Source organism: Xyrauchen texanus, chromosome 4 (genome assembly GCF_025860055.1).
Source record: "Xyrauchen texanus isolate HMW12.3.18 chromosome 4, RBS_HiC_50CHRs, whole genome shotgun sequence".
Lineage (NCBI taxonomy): Eukaryota > Metazoa > Chordata > Actinopteri > Cypriniformes > Catostomidae > Xyrauchen > Xyrauchen texanus.
Window position 1 is genome coordinate 13,335,525 of NC_068279.1, and position 15,154 is coordinate 13,350,678.

At 36.1% G+C, this 15,154-nt stretch overlaps 1 protein-coding gene across 3 annotated transcripts in view; it reads right to left on the reverse strand.

Annotated features, from left to right (window-relative positions):
• Window positions 1-15,154, reverse strand: part of tenm1 (teneurin transmembrane protein 1) — a 291,251-nt gene that overhangs the window by 86,653 nt on the left and 189,444 nt on the right. For all 3 annotated transcript variants that reach the window (XM_052114410.1, XM_052114401.1, XM_052114419.1), the window contains exons 6-9: window positions 14,623-14,772; window positions 9,226-9,434; window positions 3,398-3,608; window positions 3,093-3,194 (exon numbers count right to left, since the gene is read on the reverse strand). In XM_052114410.1, the coding sequence (XP_051970370.1) occupies window positions 3,093-3,194; window positions 3,398-3,608; window positions 9,226-9,434; window positions 14,623-14,772 (672 nt within the window). The remainder of the gene's footprint in view (window positions 1-3,092; window positions 3,195-3,397; window positions 3,609-9,225; window positions 9,435-14,622; window positions 14,773-15,154) is intronic.

The window sequence follows — 15,154 nt, forward strand, 5'->3', positions numbered from 1 at the left end:
AAAGTTACTTGTAAACAAATGTAGTAATAAAGCACATTTTTGATTAATTTAGTTTTTTGTCATCCCTGTATCCATTAAGTTAAATTTGAGAGCCAGTGTTTATTATTTTTAGTGTTTTCATAAAACTAACAAGTTTATAAAATAAAAGCAATTTTAATAATGAGCAATTTTAAAAACCCAGAAGCAGAAATGATGTCAACTATTTTCTTTTAATTAGTTTGGCCATTACAATATACAGTAGTTTTATTCACAATCTCTTTCAAATACTAATAATTAAAAAAAAAAATCCCCCACTGTAATAATTCAAATGGTTTGGCCAAAACATCATAGTTTTTCATTCAACATTTCTTTCAGATTAATTTACAAAAAAGCTGAGTAGCACAGAGTTAAAGTTTTAGCACTGTAACAGTTCAAATGAAAACACCACAGTTTAAAAATAAAATATGGATCCATTACATTGTGCTCTGCTAATATATTAAAGAACAGTCTTTAGTTTAGAAACAATAAAAACAGTAGCAGAAAGAGAGGAAAACTGTCGAAAAAGAAAGAAGGCTAAAACAGCTGGATTTTTCTGTTTCGGTGGTGACTGGCAAGCTCACCATTATTATTTATAATGGTTGCAGAGTTATTATCTATATTGATTAAAAATAATGGTATTGAAGGTCTTTCAGTGTTGGATAGACATGTACTTATAAGTCAGTTTGCTGACGATACAACATTGTTTCTAAAGAATGAATATCAAATTCCATGAGCTTTACATTCGATTAACCAGTTTTCTAAAGCTTCGGGCTACATTTAAACCTAAACAAATGTGTAATGTTAACACTGCATGAGTTTCCTTTGCAGTCATTATCTAATATACAAATTAAAAGGGAAGTTAAATATTTGGGGATTATTATTTCTAAAGATAAAGATGTTATGGAGAATAAAAATGTGTTGAATAACAGATAAATGTAAGTCCATATTGAATAGATGCTGCAGAGGGATCTTACCATTTTTGGAAGGGTTCTTTTATCTAAAATGGATAGTTTGTCCAGACTCATCTATCCAGCCTTCTCCTTGCCCATATCGACACGAATGATTAAATGAATAAATAAGGTGAATTTTTAATTTATTTGGAGAAATAAGTGTCAGTACATTAGAAAGGAGGACATGATTAATAAATATGAATACGGTGGGGTGAATGCTATCGACATTATGAATGGTGTTTTGAAATTGAAATGGTTAAAATCCTTCATTCAAAATAGCCACTCCTTTTGGTTTATTGCCCCCAATGCTATCTTTAACAAACTGGGGGGAATACACTTTCTGTTGTGACTTCGAGTGCACCTCGTTACCAGTTAAACTTTCAGCCTTCCATCAGCAAGTGCTGCTCTATTGGAAACTATTGTTCAAACATAACTTCACTCCTCACAACACTCCAGTTTAGAATAGTAGATATATAAAGTTTGGCAGAAAATCTGTATATCTTGAAGAATGGATATCTAAAGGGATTTGGGCTATTGCCCATTTCTTGGATGATAATGGAAATTTGTTACTGTATAGAGAGTTTTGTGAGAAATATGTTTAATAGAATGATTAGAGCTATACCAATTCTGTTAAGATTAATGGTTAAAGAAGACATGTTGTACTCCAAAATCTCCCCAGTACTGAGACAGCTCTCCTTAGAAGGTTTTGATTTTTGTGATAAAAAATTAACAAATAGAGTCATTAGAATTTTTTTTTTACAGGCTTATTACCCAAACCCAATTAGACGGGAATACGTGCTTAAAGATTTTGATAAGTTTGAAATAAAAATAATTAGGAAAAATTATTTGTCTTTTCCTCTCCCTCCTAAAGCTAAGGAGGTGAACTTCAAATGTTTTGATGTGAATAATTGTGTTTTTTGTGAAACAAATATTGAGAATCTAGAGCATGTCTTCTTTGATTGTGATCTGGTGCAACCCTTTTGGAGTGAGGTGCAGAATTGGTTAAGCTCTAGGAGGGTTGAACTCCCACCTCTCACGTGGAAGTTAATTAGGTTTGGTGTTTGTCTGGAAAACAAAGATTGTGATTTTGATATTAATTTCTTGTTATGTTTTGGAAAGTTTTTCATTCATAAATGCAGATGGTTTAAATCTAAACCCAACTTTAATCACTGGATGAATGAGGTTAAACTCTTGTGTAAATCTTTAAAAAATTTAAAAAATCAGAAAGCCCTTAAACTGATTTCTCTTTTGGATACATTTAAATTAATTTAATAGTTTTTTCATTTTATTTATTTTTGTTTTTTTTCTATTTAATTATTAGTTTGTTAATAGTGTGTTTTCTGTTCTTTGTATTATGCTCAACCTATGGCTGAACAATTGAGGTTATATTCAGAGATGTGTTGATGTACCCTTGTTTGTTTGTGTTGTTGAAGAATAATACAATTTACGGCAATTGTAGACAGTAGTTATTTGAGAAAATTGTTATGTATATTTTGATAAGTCACTTGTGATTTGTATCCTTTTTTTTGGCAATAAAGATGACTTTATTAAGCTTTAAAAAAAAAAAAAAACTTCTTTGAATCACGAACTTCAGTAGAGTCTATAAACTGATTGGCCGTAAAATGAACCAATCACAAGACATCTTATGGGGGGGGCACCTGGGGTGGCCAATCGAATTTCAGGGGGGACCGGTGCCCCCCCTGGCCACCACGGAGACCCGCCCCTGTTTATGTCTCTTTTGGACCTTCAAAATTCTGGACAGAATTCACTTTCATTGTGAGGACCAACAGAGATTAGATATTCTTTTAAAAGTTAAAAGTTTGTGTTTTGCTGAAGAAAGAAAGTCATACACATCTGGTATGGCATGAGTGTGAGTAAATGATGAGAGAATTTGAGAATTTTTGGAGGAACTATCCCTTTAACAGAATGACTAGCCAATTATTTGACCATCATAATCCATCCCTAGAATGTGCATAAAGAATTATTGATACAAGGATCAAAAATACAATATAGTGAGAAACATAATCACAAAATGATCAATATATGACTGTATCACCATTGCTCAAGTGTTTAGATTGTATTAGCTTATGATTATGTTGTGCATCATTGAGTGCAGTTTAGTACCTTTAGAACAGTCTGGCCCCAGGAAGCCAGTAAAGCAATGACAGTGTCCGGCAACACACTCTCCATTACCATTACAGTTAGTGGAACAACCATCTATTGTTTCTAAACATACAAACACAATACAATTCACTAAACTGTTTAATAATTCTAAGGTCAGTATTGCAAGCGTAAATAATTTGTGAATCTGTAGTAAGCATTTTTTACAACCGAAACTATTCTAAACGATTCAAAAATATAATTCAATAAGTAAAATACTGCAAATAATTAAATGTTACATTAAATTCAACTCTCACACACGGCCTCACCTATGGGTGTACTGTAAACTACCACCTGTTCCATCTTGCGGCCATCGTTATAGAAAGCCAGGTACCAGGTGCCTACGTCCAGGTATTCCACAAATCCCGTCTCTTGCAGAGAGGACACAAGCAGACTCCGTGGGGGAGGGTTCGGGATTTTGGTATTCCGGGAATCTTGCTTTATCAGCTGTCTCCCATCCAGTAGCTTTACAAAGTCAAACTGGAGAAAAAGGAGAATGTTGTATGTGTATCTAATCTAAATTGAATAAGAACAGAGTCAAGATTTTTACGTTTTGGATTACATGGATACATGAATCTCCCAAAAACGTTTTTATTATTATTTGGCATTAAGATTATTATTATTAAATTTTTGCATTATCATTATTTTATGACATTTAAGAATATTTCTATCCCAAATTCTCATTTGTGCCTTGGCATTTTCCCTTTTTTTGAAGTTACCATTGTTCTCAATGATAATTCTCAGTAGTTTTTTTTAAATCTTTTCTACTGTATTAAGGTAAAATAAAATACAGTTAAATAAATATGTATTTTTTATATAAAGATAGTACAAAAAATATGACCAAGATGTATTAATCATTTTAATAATGCATTATTAACAACACTCTAAAATAGGCTTCATCTTCCTTTAAGCTTAATTACTATTTTTTTAATTTCTTATTTCTATGTGATTTATGAGTGAAATACGACCATGTATATAGGTCTGCAACCCGACTTGGGCCCGACGGTACCTGAGAAACCACCAGGTTTCAGGCCAGATTTGGGTCTGTTTTTCCAAGTATGATTTTGGGTACAGGTTGGGTTGGGGTTTGAAATTAATAAAAAAATATACAGGCCTACCTAACTTGTTTCACGTACGCGCTTTCACAGACACGCTTGAACGAATGAGTAAGGGGCCGTTCAAACCAAAATGTGTTTTTGTGTGCATCTGCTCTGTTTTTCCTTTGTTTTCCTACAGTATGTAAACACATGCTGGATGGACATCATTCACTGTTGCATTCCGTGATGCTGTTTCTTCAGCTTCTTGTGCAGAACTGGCACATATTTTAGACACCATGTCAAGTTTAAAGGTTACGATTAATTCGTAGTGCTGCATCAAGCTTTTGTTTAGTGCAGGCGTCAAAAAAGAATGTTCTAAACATGTTCAGGCTGCAAAGAGGTCTGTTACATTGTTTCACATTATTCCAAAAAGATCTGTACCAAGCAAAGTTTCGGCACCTGAAAAATGCTAAGCCAGTATTTTTTTTTTTCCTTATTCTATGGCGTGCTAAGGGGCCACCATGCCTTGTTTGTTTACTGTTACAATACTTTTACGTATGTTGCCAACAATGTTTACATAAAACACAGCCTATTGCAACAATAATGGTAAGGAGGAGAAATTATAAAGAGAGTGAGCGATTTTGGGATCAGGCTTAAATTCTGACAGAAGGTAGGGTTGGGCCACATGGTCTCGGGTATGGGTCGGGTTTGGGATTCATTCTATGACCTTGACACTGTTAACAGGTTTTGTGAGATTCACATAAATATCATTAGCTTGCACACAACAAATTATATTCCATCATTACTTTTTCTTTCTATCACTCTTTACATAATCTAGGACTGGTCATTTGCACATGCTACGACATTCACATACCTCAGAGAAACAGGCCTTCAGCTTGAGCAAACTCAGCCAAACACACACACACACACACACACACGCGCGCGCGCGCACACACACACACACACACACACACACACACACACACACACACACACACACACACACACTCATATTTACCCATTCAAAGTCTATATCAAGTCCGCACTCACTGCAAATAGGATCCAATTACATCCAGGGGTTTACAGCGCACCATCTGTTTGTTTGAGTCACTATACAGTATATGTGTTCAGTGTCTGTCTCATCACCTACACTGCTGTGTCACTTCCATCCTGTAACTGGAATGAATCTATCTCCAAGGAAACTGGTAAAGATGTGCGTACACCTGTACGTCTGTCTATATTTTGGGGAGGTTTGCCAATGTTTAGACAGAACTGTTACAACCATCAGAAACATCAATGAGCGGCATTTTCTGAGGCACTACAGAACCCTCTGGCTATAATGAGTCCCTCTCCTCCTCCAGAGTCACTCTGGAAGCAGTGGAGGCACTGAAGCCCTATCGACTGTAATGACTCTCACGCTGACAGGCAGGAGCCAGCAGGGCAGCAGTCGCACTAGAGCCCCACTGCTTTTAATGACAGCCAGAGAAACTGAGGAACGATGGTGGGAGCCGCAATGAAGTTGACAGTCTCAGTGCAGTAGCGATCTGTCAGACCTCAGTGAACACACACATACTTATGTACACTGAAGTAGACTCATGGAAGCACTGGCAAGGTAAACATCTCTATTCTGACACACATGCAAAAGAAACCTTTTCATTAAGTGAAACAATTAACCAGTCATCTTGATTTGCCTCTGCCTACACATGCAAACGCATATGCAAATTAGGTGCAAACCAGAAGCCTTAAATTGAATTACACCGGGCTCTAATTTCTCGAGCAAAGTGAACAGTTAATCTTGGATGATATCCTGAATAATAAGATGTAATTAGCATGTTGGGGTCGACTGAAGCACCTCCTTGGATACGCTCCTGATCCTCCTCGTTATCTGCCAGGCATTACAATATGCACAAAAACAACGTTTACCAACAACAGCAATCACTACACAACCTGATACACACAGATACAAAAGTGTGATAACACACATTCTTTTGATGCCGTATTAGTAAATACCTCTAAAAGACACAATGGTTTTCATACATACAATAATCCCCCTAAACCTAACCCTCAGCAAAACGTTTAATAGATTTGAAGTCATGATTTGGTGAATTTATAAGCCTTTCAAATAATGGGGATCACTTCAAAAGTCCTTTAAGTTGTAAAGATGTTTTCAGGACAGACAAACCTTATATATCAACCCATACTTCTTCGAAGGCATCAAATATTGCTGCATGTGCAAGAGCCCAGCACAACCTATAGACGCCGAGAGCACCCTCTAACATCTGTTTCCCTCACAAACAGCAGGTAAACTCAGCAGTCTCATAAGTGAGGTGTAACTGTCAATCTTAGGATAATATTACGTAGGGCTGTCACATTTATGAAATTTGGCAGACGATTAATTGTCAAACAAATAATTGCGATTATGATGATTAATTGTCTCTTTAAGGGCTTTCAGGCTTAATCGTCATAAACAGTGTATGTTTGCTTCATACACCTTAAGTCATTTTTTATATTTAACTTCAAATATATGAATCAAATAATAAAATAGGTATATGTGATTTCCTTTTAAGGCTTTAAACATGTATGAATAACATGAAAATATTTATAAATATGTCTCTCTTTTTTTATCAACTTTAGTTTTTGAATTTTTTTCATTTAAACTGTTGGTTTTAAACTCATATTTTATATAATATATTTTAATTAAAAAATCAAATTAAATTTTTATATTATATTATATTATATTATATTATGCAATGGTAAAACATTCTGAAATTTCTGTCGTAATTTCTTCAATACCACACATTATTTTAATGCTCTTTTATAAACCCACAAGCCCTTATTTCTCATGAAGAATAACCTTTAAGATTTCATTTCAGCATTTTATCACTTCACAGAAATAGATTAATCGTGCATCTCTTCCTGTGTCACTGCGTGTATAGACCAGGAACATTTGCCCTTAGACAATTGTTTAAAGTGAAACCGGCGCACTTTGCGTTCACTATCAAAGTTTATATCTGTTTGTTTATATTTTTACAGGAGATTGGTGCGAGCCTCTGGTGACAGCGCGCTCATCAGTGTGCTTGAGAAGCAATCACTTTTCTGGACAGGAGCTGTTTGAAATCTACGGTGCGCCTCAGTTACGCTCTGACTTGTGATGGAAGATCGGATCATTTTACTGACTTTAATCTTTGAGTGTCATTCAGCAAAATGAATGAATCTTTATTCAAGTCATTTTTTTTTATTAAGTTCATTTGACCAGAATTAAATTAAATGTTACATTTTCAATAGCCAAATCCCCCCCCCAACACATCTACTTATGCAAACTTTGATTATAGTCCAAATAAGGAAAAATTTATAATGCAGGACAATTATGAGAAACAGAAATTATTATTTCACCTCTGGAATCTTCTTGTCCGAGTCATTCGTTCTTTTGTCATTTGAGTGCATAGGGTATACGGATGTTAAATGACAAAAGAACGAACGACTCGGACCAGAAGATTCCAGAGGTGAACTAATCGTTTCTGTTTCCTGTGTGAGCAATGCATAGCATATACAGCTGTCATGTGACAATAGAAGGAATGACTCGGCCCAAACGATTTGAAAGGTGAACTAATCATTTCTGTTTCCTGTACAGTGCCAATGCGGTTTTCACGTAACAAACAAATGGAGGTCGCACAATGCAACACAAAATGGACGAATCACTCTCTGAGACTACCCGTTCTTCTGAGACACATAAAAGATTCATTAAAAATGAACGAATCATTCATGAATGACCCATCACTAGCTCTGATTCGGAGTTCAACTGAATAATACACAAACGTGCCATTTGTGGCATTTATACAGTATATTTGCTTAAAATTTCCTTATTTGGACATTAAAATGTGATTTGAATTTAATTATCTCAAATGACTGCGGTTAGATCAAATAACCACAATCAGGCACTTATTTAATAATCGCGACAGGCCTAGTGTTGCGTGTGTTTAAACACAATACATTTTATTATTCTTATAAATATATTAGTGTGGTTACATAATACAATCAAATCAATTATTTTAGATTCCCTAACCCAACCCCATTCCTTAACCTCACCAATTATCAATGATATAAAACATAAAAGAGACAGGTAAATTGAATAACAACAATTTGATTTACATTAATACACAATTTTATAGATATTTTTAAGCACCCAACCCCTACCATTATGCCAACACTTAACCAATTCTCAACAATAAAAAGGCGTAACAGGCAAATAAATCAGATTCATAATAACTTATTTTAAAAAAGAATGAACAAAAGCATTAGAGAGCCATGGGCGCCAATGGCTTTTCTCAGGGTGGCAATTTGTTGTGGTTAAAAGGAGTGGGATGTGGTACCGTGGAAACCGGGTGACCATTATCGTGGAATAAAAAAATACATCTGGGTATGTTCTTCACACAAAGCAATCAGAGGACATAGAATACACCTGGAACAAACCAGGTCACTTCAGCAGGGCAACATGTGTATAGAAAACAACAGTTTAAACATTAACCACTGCAAACTAATAAATGTTTCCAATGAAACATTACCTTTATGAATAAATGTTGATGATTTCAAATGACCCAACATATCCTATGTTGAGGTACATATATATATTACTTCAACATACAGTATATTGTCATGAATATAAAAATCTGATGCCCTTTGCATCAGTCTTTAATGTTAAACATTTATCTGCTGAAAAGCAGTGCGCTTGCTGGATGAGTTGGAAAGTGAGGCCAAAGGCTGCTTTTGGCCTCCACCTGTTAATGCACAGAGCGAGTTGTATATATGCATGCAAACACACAAATGTAATTTTAAACATACACAAACAATATCACACACACACACACACACACACACACACACACACACACACACACACACACACATGCAAAAAGCATGCAAACACACACTCTAGAAATTAAATACACAAAAACATTAATCATTAAATATTTACAGAATATTACATGAAACAACGTGCCTACTTTCTTATTGAAAAAACCTGTGTATTGTTATCTGTGTGTGTGTGTGTGCAATGTTATTACCTGTGTGTGAGTAGGTGGTATATTCCTCCTGCCATAGATGCCCAGGAGTGCATCCCGTGTGAGCGAGATGTTGAACTTGACATACTCAGGGTGGTGAACCGTGATGTGAAACCTCCAGAAAAGTCCAGGAGGAATCACCTGGACCAGCTGTGTCCCGACAGCAACCTCGCCCCTCTCTATCACCCTGCCTCGCTGAATCACCTCTTTATCTGTCAAGTCAGACAAAATAAAGAATATATGTACACTTTCTTCAATTTGTTCACAGAAATTGAGGCCAGTCAAAAACACTCAAGAGAAAATGAGCAGACCAAGTATTTTCCTTGTGTATTTGCAACACACTTTTATATAGATAAAGAAATTAAAATAAGTTTACTTTCAAAGAACCCTTGAAATTGCTTAATGAGTAGTTTTGCTGTGTGGACATTTTCTTATTGACAAAGAAAATGGAAACATTGAGTGGGACATACAGAAAGGCAAGCCCCTTTGTTTTAAAAAAATAGTTTCTAGGCTTTAGTTACACCAGAGTCATGAACCTTAATTTGCACATTTTCAGGTGTTATTAGAGGGAGGGACATTCTCATTCTAGAGCAGTGGTTCTCAACTGGTTTTACTTGGGGACCCAAATTTTACATTGGAAGTCAAGTGGCGACCCACTAGAGTAAAAAAGTAACTTGTATTTAATGTATCCTAGGTCACTTTTCCTTTTATCTTGGATAGTTTTGTTCATGGTTTTCAAGTATAAGGGTATGCATCAAGTGACATTATTTTTGTTGTTGATGTCAACAACAAAAGTTACAGGAAGTTGTATCTCCCCCTTTTAAAACTTGAAGAGCATATTTATTTATAAGCTATGAGCCCATTATTATCTTGTTTGCTTCCTAATTTCAAACATCATTCAAACAGAGCATACATATATAATGAGGAGGAAAGGCTCCTCATTACCATGGTTAGGTCAATATTGCTAGTCATAAATAATTGTAATAATTGTAATAAATTATATTACTGATTAAATAAATACTAGCCCAAACACATTTTGAAACTTTAACTAAAACTGCCAATGTTGATAAAAAATAGGTCTAATAGATTCTACCTATAGATTATTTCATATGAAACTGTAACATATTGTCAAAATATAAATATGAGTTTCTTTTACTCTTGTAAAATCGTGAAATTTTGTAAAGTTCATGATGTGTTATGAATTTTTCCTCCTCAGTGCTGTTTGACATGTCAGGGCTGCCTGTTTGATGGGCTTGACTTGACTTCCTCTGCTTTACATTAGAATGGTCTCAATATAATTGAAATGGGTCACATCAATGTTGAGGTCCACGTGCCGCAATATCGAGGGAAGCCCACTTGTTGCACGCGTATCAGAGAGCAGAGCAGATCATTACTGAGAGCTGGTGTTGGAAATCTTATCGCACCATGAAAATATCCCAGTGCAGATGAGAAGCCTTTAGCTGAATGTGAGATTATCATTAAATCTCTTCATTAAATATTATATTATCATTAAATAATCTCTATATTTTGGGTGGCCATCAAAAAATCTTCAATGAGAGGGTCATCGCATTTTTGGGTCGTGACCTACCAGTTGAGAAACACTGTTCTAGAGAGTATTTGGTTAGACAAAAATGTTTGTGTAGTGCAAGAGGAGCCATCATTAAATTTGTTTTGTTTTTCAGGAAGAGAAACACTAAATTTGAAATGCATAGATCCGCTAAAAGTGAATTTAGAAATTAAATATTTAGGAGAACAATAGCAATAGATGGCCTTACACAAATGGTGGCTAACACATGTGGACTAAAAGCCACAAAACTTTCATTTTGTGATTTTATAAGGTCTTTAAACAGCAAACAGCTTGAACTTAATTTTAGGTTGAGGATGATAGTTATTAAAGATTAAAAATTATGCAACTGAGCTCAGATTATATGACAGGTTGCCACAGAAAGGCTGTAAATGTGAAAAGTAAAAGAACTGTGCCTCCGGGCTGTTGGATGAATCCTGCCTCTGATGCTATCAACACAGACGCCTCCACATCTTCTTTAGTGTCAGAAAGAATTATGTATTTTTCAGAGGTTCAGCTGATGTGAATCAAAAGTGATCATCTGCAGGACTCTTTGAAAAGCTTTGCCGGCTGGAGCCACATTCAGGTGACGGCAAAGATGAAATGGCACCTGCCACTGCGAGACACCCCTTCAGGAGCAGGACCGAAACCATGGTGAGCTCTTATGTGTGATGTGATTTAAATTACCATTGATGGATCAAACACACCGTTGCATTGAAATGTACATGCACATATAAGCAGAGGTTTTGCAGCCTAGTGGTCAAAAATATGGACTTGAAAACAAAGGATTGTTTGAACCTCACAAGGGTAATTCTTGAACTATCATTCATTGTGCCCTTGAGCAAGGCACTTAACACGTGGGGCAGGTTGCTCCAGGGGAAACATCCTTGTTACAGTGCATGCTGACATCAGGAGGAAGTCACTGAAACAAATACTCGCCAGAATTTTGACAACATGTAAGTGTAATGCTACTGAAAACTAAAAAAGATATTAAGAAAACTGAGAAGGGGGCATATACACTCACCTAAAGGATTATTAGGAACACCATACTCAGAATCAGAATCAGAATCAGCTTTTTTGCCAAGTATGCTTACACTTTATTGCCAAGTATGCTTACACATACAAGGAATTTGTCTAGGTGACAGGAGCTTCCAGTCAACAACAATACAAACAATACTAATACTGTGTTTGACCCCCTTTTGCCTTCAGAACTGCCTTAATTCTACGTGGCATTGATTCAACAAGGTGCTGAAAGCATTCTTTAGAAATGTTGGCCCATATTGATAGGATAGCATCTTGCAGTTGATGGAGATTTGTGGGATGCACATCCAGGGCACGAAGCTCCCGTTCCACCACATCCCAAAGATGCTCTATTGGGTTGAGATCTGGTGACTGTGGGGGCCATTTTAGTACAGTGAACTCATTGTCATGTTCAAGAAACCAATTTGAAATGATTCGAGCTTTGTGACATGGTGCATTATCCTGCTGGAAGTAGCCATCAGAGGATGGGAACATGGTGGCCATAAAGGGATGGACATGGTCAGAAACAATGCTCAGGTAGGCCGTGGCATTTAAACGATGCCCAATTGGCACTAAGGGGCCTAAAGTGTGCCAAGAAAACATCCCCCACACCATTACACCACCACCACCAGCCTGCACAGTGGTAACAAGGCATGATGGATCCATGTTCTCATTCTGTTTACGCCAAATTCTGACTCTACCATCTGAATGTCTCAACAGAAATTGAGACTCATCAGACCAGGCAACCTTTTTCCAGTCTTCAACTGTCCAATTTTGGTGGGCTCTTGCAAATTGTAGCCTCTTTTTCCTATTTGTAGTGGAGATGAGTGGTACCCGGTGGGGTCTTCTGCTGTTGTAGCCCATCCGCCTCAAGGTTGTGCGTGTTGTGGCTTCACAAATGTTTTGCTGCATACCTCGGTTGTAACGAGTGGTTATTTCAGGCAAAGTTGCTCTTCTATCAGCTTGAATCAGTCGGCCCATTCTCCTCTGACCTCTAGCATCAACAAGGCATTTTTGCCCACAGGACTGCCGCATACTGGATGTTTTTCCCTTTTAACACCATTCTTTGTAAACCCTAGAAATGGTTGTGCGTGAAAATCCCAGTAACTGAGCAGATTGTGAAATAATCAGACCGGCCCGTCTGGCACCAACAACCATGCCACGCTCAAAATTGATTAAATCACCTTTCTTTCCCATTCTGACATTCAGTTTGGAGTTCAGGAGATTCTCTTGACCAGGACCACACCCCTAAATGCATTGAAGCAACTGCCATGTGATTGGTTGATTAGATAATTGCATTAATGAGAAATTGAACAGGTGTTCCTAATAATCCTTTAGGTGAGTGTAGTATATACAGCATAATATATATACAGATATGGTCTTTTGAAAATTCGGTTCAACATTTTGTGATCCCCAGATCTCAGTTTTATAGATATTTACAACTGCGCAACCTGTACTATTATTGGGAGTAACATACTCTTGGGAGAGTTTTTGGAGGGCTGTTGGGATGGGGTGTCGAGAGAGTAGTGTAGTTTTGGTTGAGTATTATTATTATATACACATATTTTTTTGTTTGTTTGCCTTTTTTCTATATATCTACTCATGTGTAACTATGGGGATGTTTGGTTGTGGGCGGGTTTGGGGATTGGGAGGGGTGGTTGTGGGGTTTAAATGTTGATTGTATATATATATTTTTTTTTACTTTTCTTTACTTATCTTGTATTAGTGTAAAAATGTTAACTACTAAAATAAATATATTTTAAAAATATTAATTTATGTACTACTATAAAAACTACTATGCAAATATAAGAAGAAATTTTTAACAAACCTTTGCATAGATTCAGCACAAGCCTATTTGTTAAATTCTTTTTAGTGTTTTCACAATGTATGATTGTGCTTTTTAACTATTTATGTGTTTAACATTTATTACACTTACTACATGACTATATTTTGTAACATTTTTGTTGATATGCACTTGTGTGATTTACATTGAGTTTGCATTGATATCCATAACAAGCTCTAAATTGGTACTGTCTCTTTAAGAGAATGGCTGCTCCAATAGGAAGTGTTTTCGGTTGAGTGAGCACAGCACACATTAACGAGAGAGAAGTTGTTAGGTTGTTTTTCCCTCATCCGTGCAATGTATGATTAGAAATAATGTTTATTTTTATATTTTTGATCAACTGACTGTATATAACAGAAAGGATTTTAAAAGAGACATGTAATGAAAATGGGGTGCATGGGTTTCATCTTTGTTTTCAAAATACACACAGGAAACTTTTGTAAAATGTGTATGACTTGCTTGTACAAATATTTATTGTAAATGTGTTCAAAATTCAAATCGACAAACTCTCAAGTTTTGCAACATTTTACCTTAATAGACGTCCAACAGGCGCATTACTGGTCTGTAACCATGCTTTAAAATGGAGAATGTTGTGAAAACAGTCCGGGAAAGTTTAAACAAAGTCAGAGTTGACATCATTAAATGCAATGTCAATGCCATTTCACGGATGAACTAAAGCGATGGTGACAGCACAGTCACGACAGATCCTGAACCATGAAAGCCAAATAAGGTAAAATTTTTTCAGGGAGCGCACTCAAGAGACACAAGACGCTGTAAAAGACGAGGCTTCTAATGGCAACCTTCTTGTTCAGTAAAAGGATTGTGGTGCTCAAGGTCTTTTTTGTAGATATAGATATTATATTATATTCAGTTCTATTCACATGGCAAAACACATATTGAAAAACAAGAACAATTTCTTTCATTTGTACTATAAAGAGTTAGAAACACATTTCACTCTTTTTAAAAATGACACCTGGCTGTGTGATGTTGAGTCCTGGTAGGTGGACGGGAGTGAAGGTGAAATCTGCTCCCTGTAGCAGCTGATCATCTTTACTCATTCCATTCTCATAAAGCTCTCCTTCCACTCTCTTCAGATGCCACGGCAAACCCAGCAGATGAACCACTGCCGAGAGATAGATAGTTAGAGAGCGAGAGAGAAAAAGAAAAAGTATAATTAAGTGGTTGTGACATTGTTAATACTATGTTATTACATTGTAATTATGTTCTGACATTTGCATTGCAATGTCATTTGAAAAAGTGTTGTCTGGAAAAATGTATTCTGATATTCCATAATAATCTAGATGAATGAAACCCGCCATGGACATAATTATGTGTTAATTAAACAGTGAAAATGGGATTCAAATGTTGCATAACGTCATTCTGTAAAACATTACTTGTTGCTATTAACTATTGGCAATCATTTCCAGCTATGTGTGTGCTAATTTTTTCATATGCAAGAAAAATATGTGAACACACATATATTTGAGGTTCTCCCTGAAAGTGTG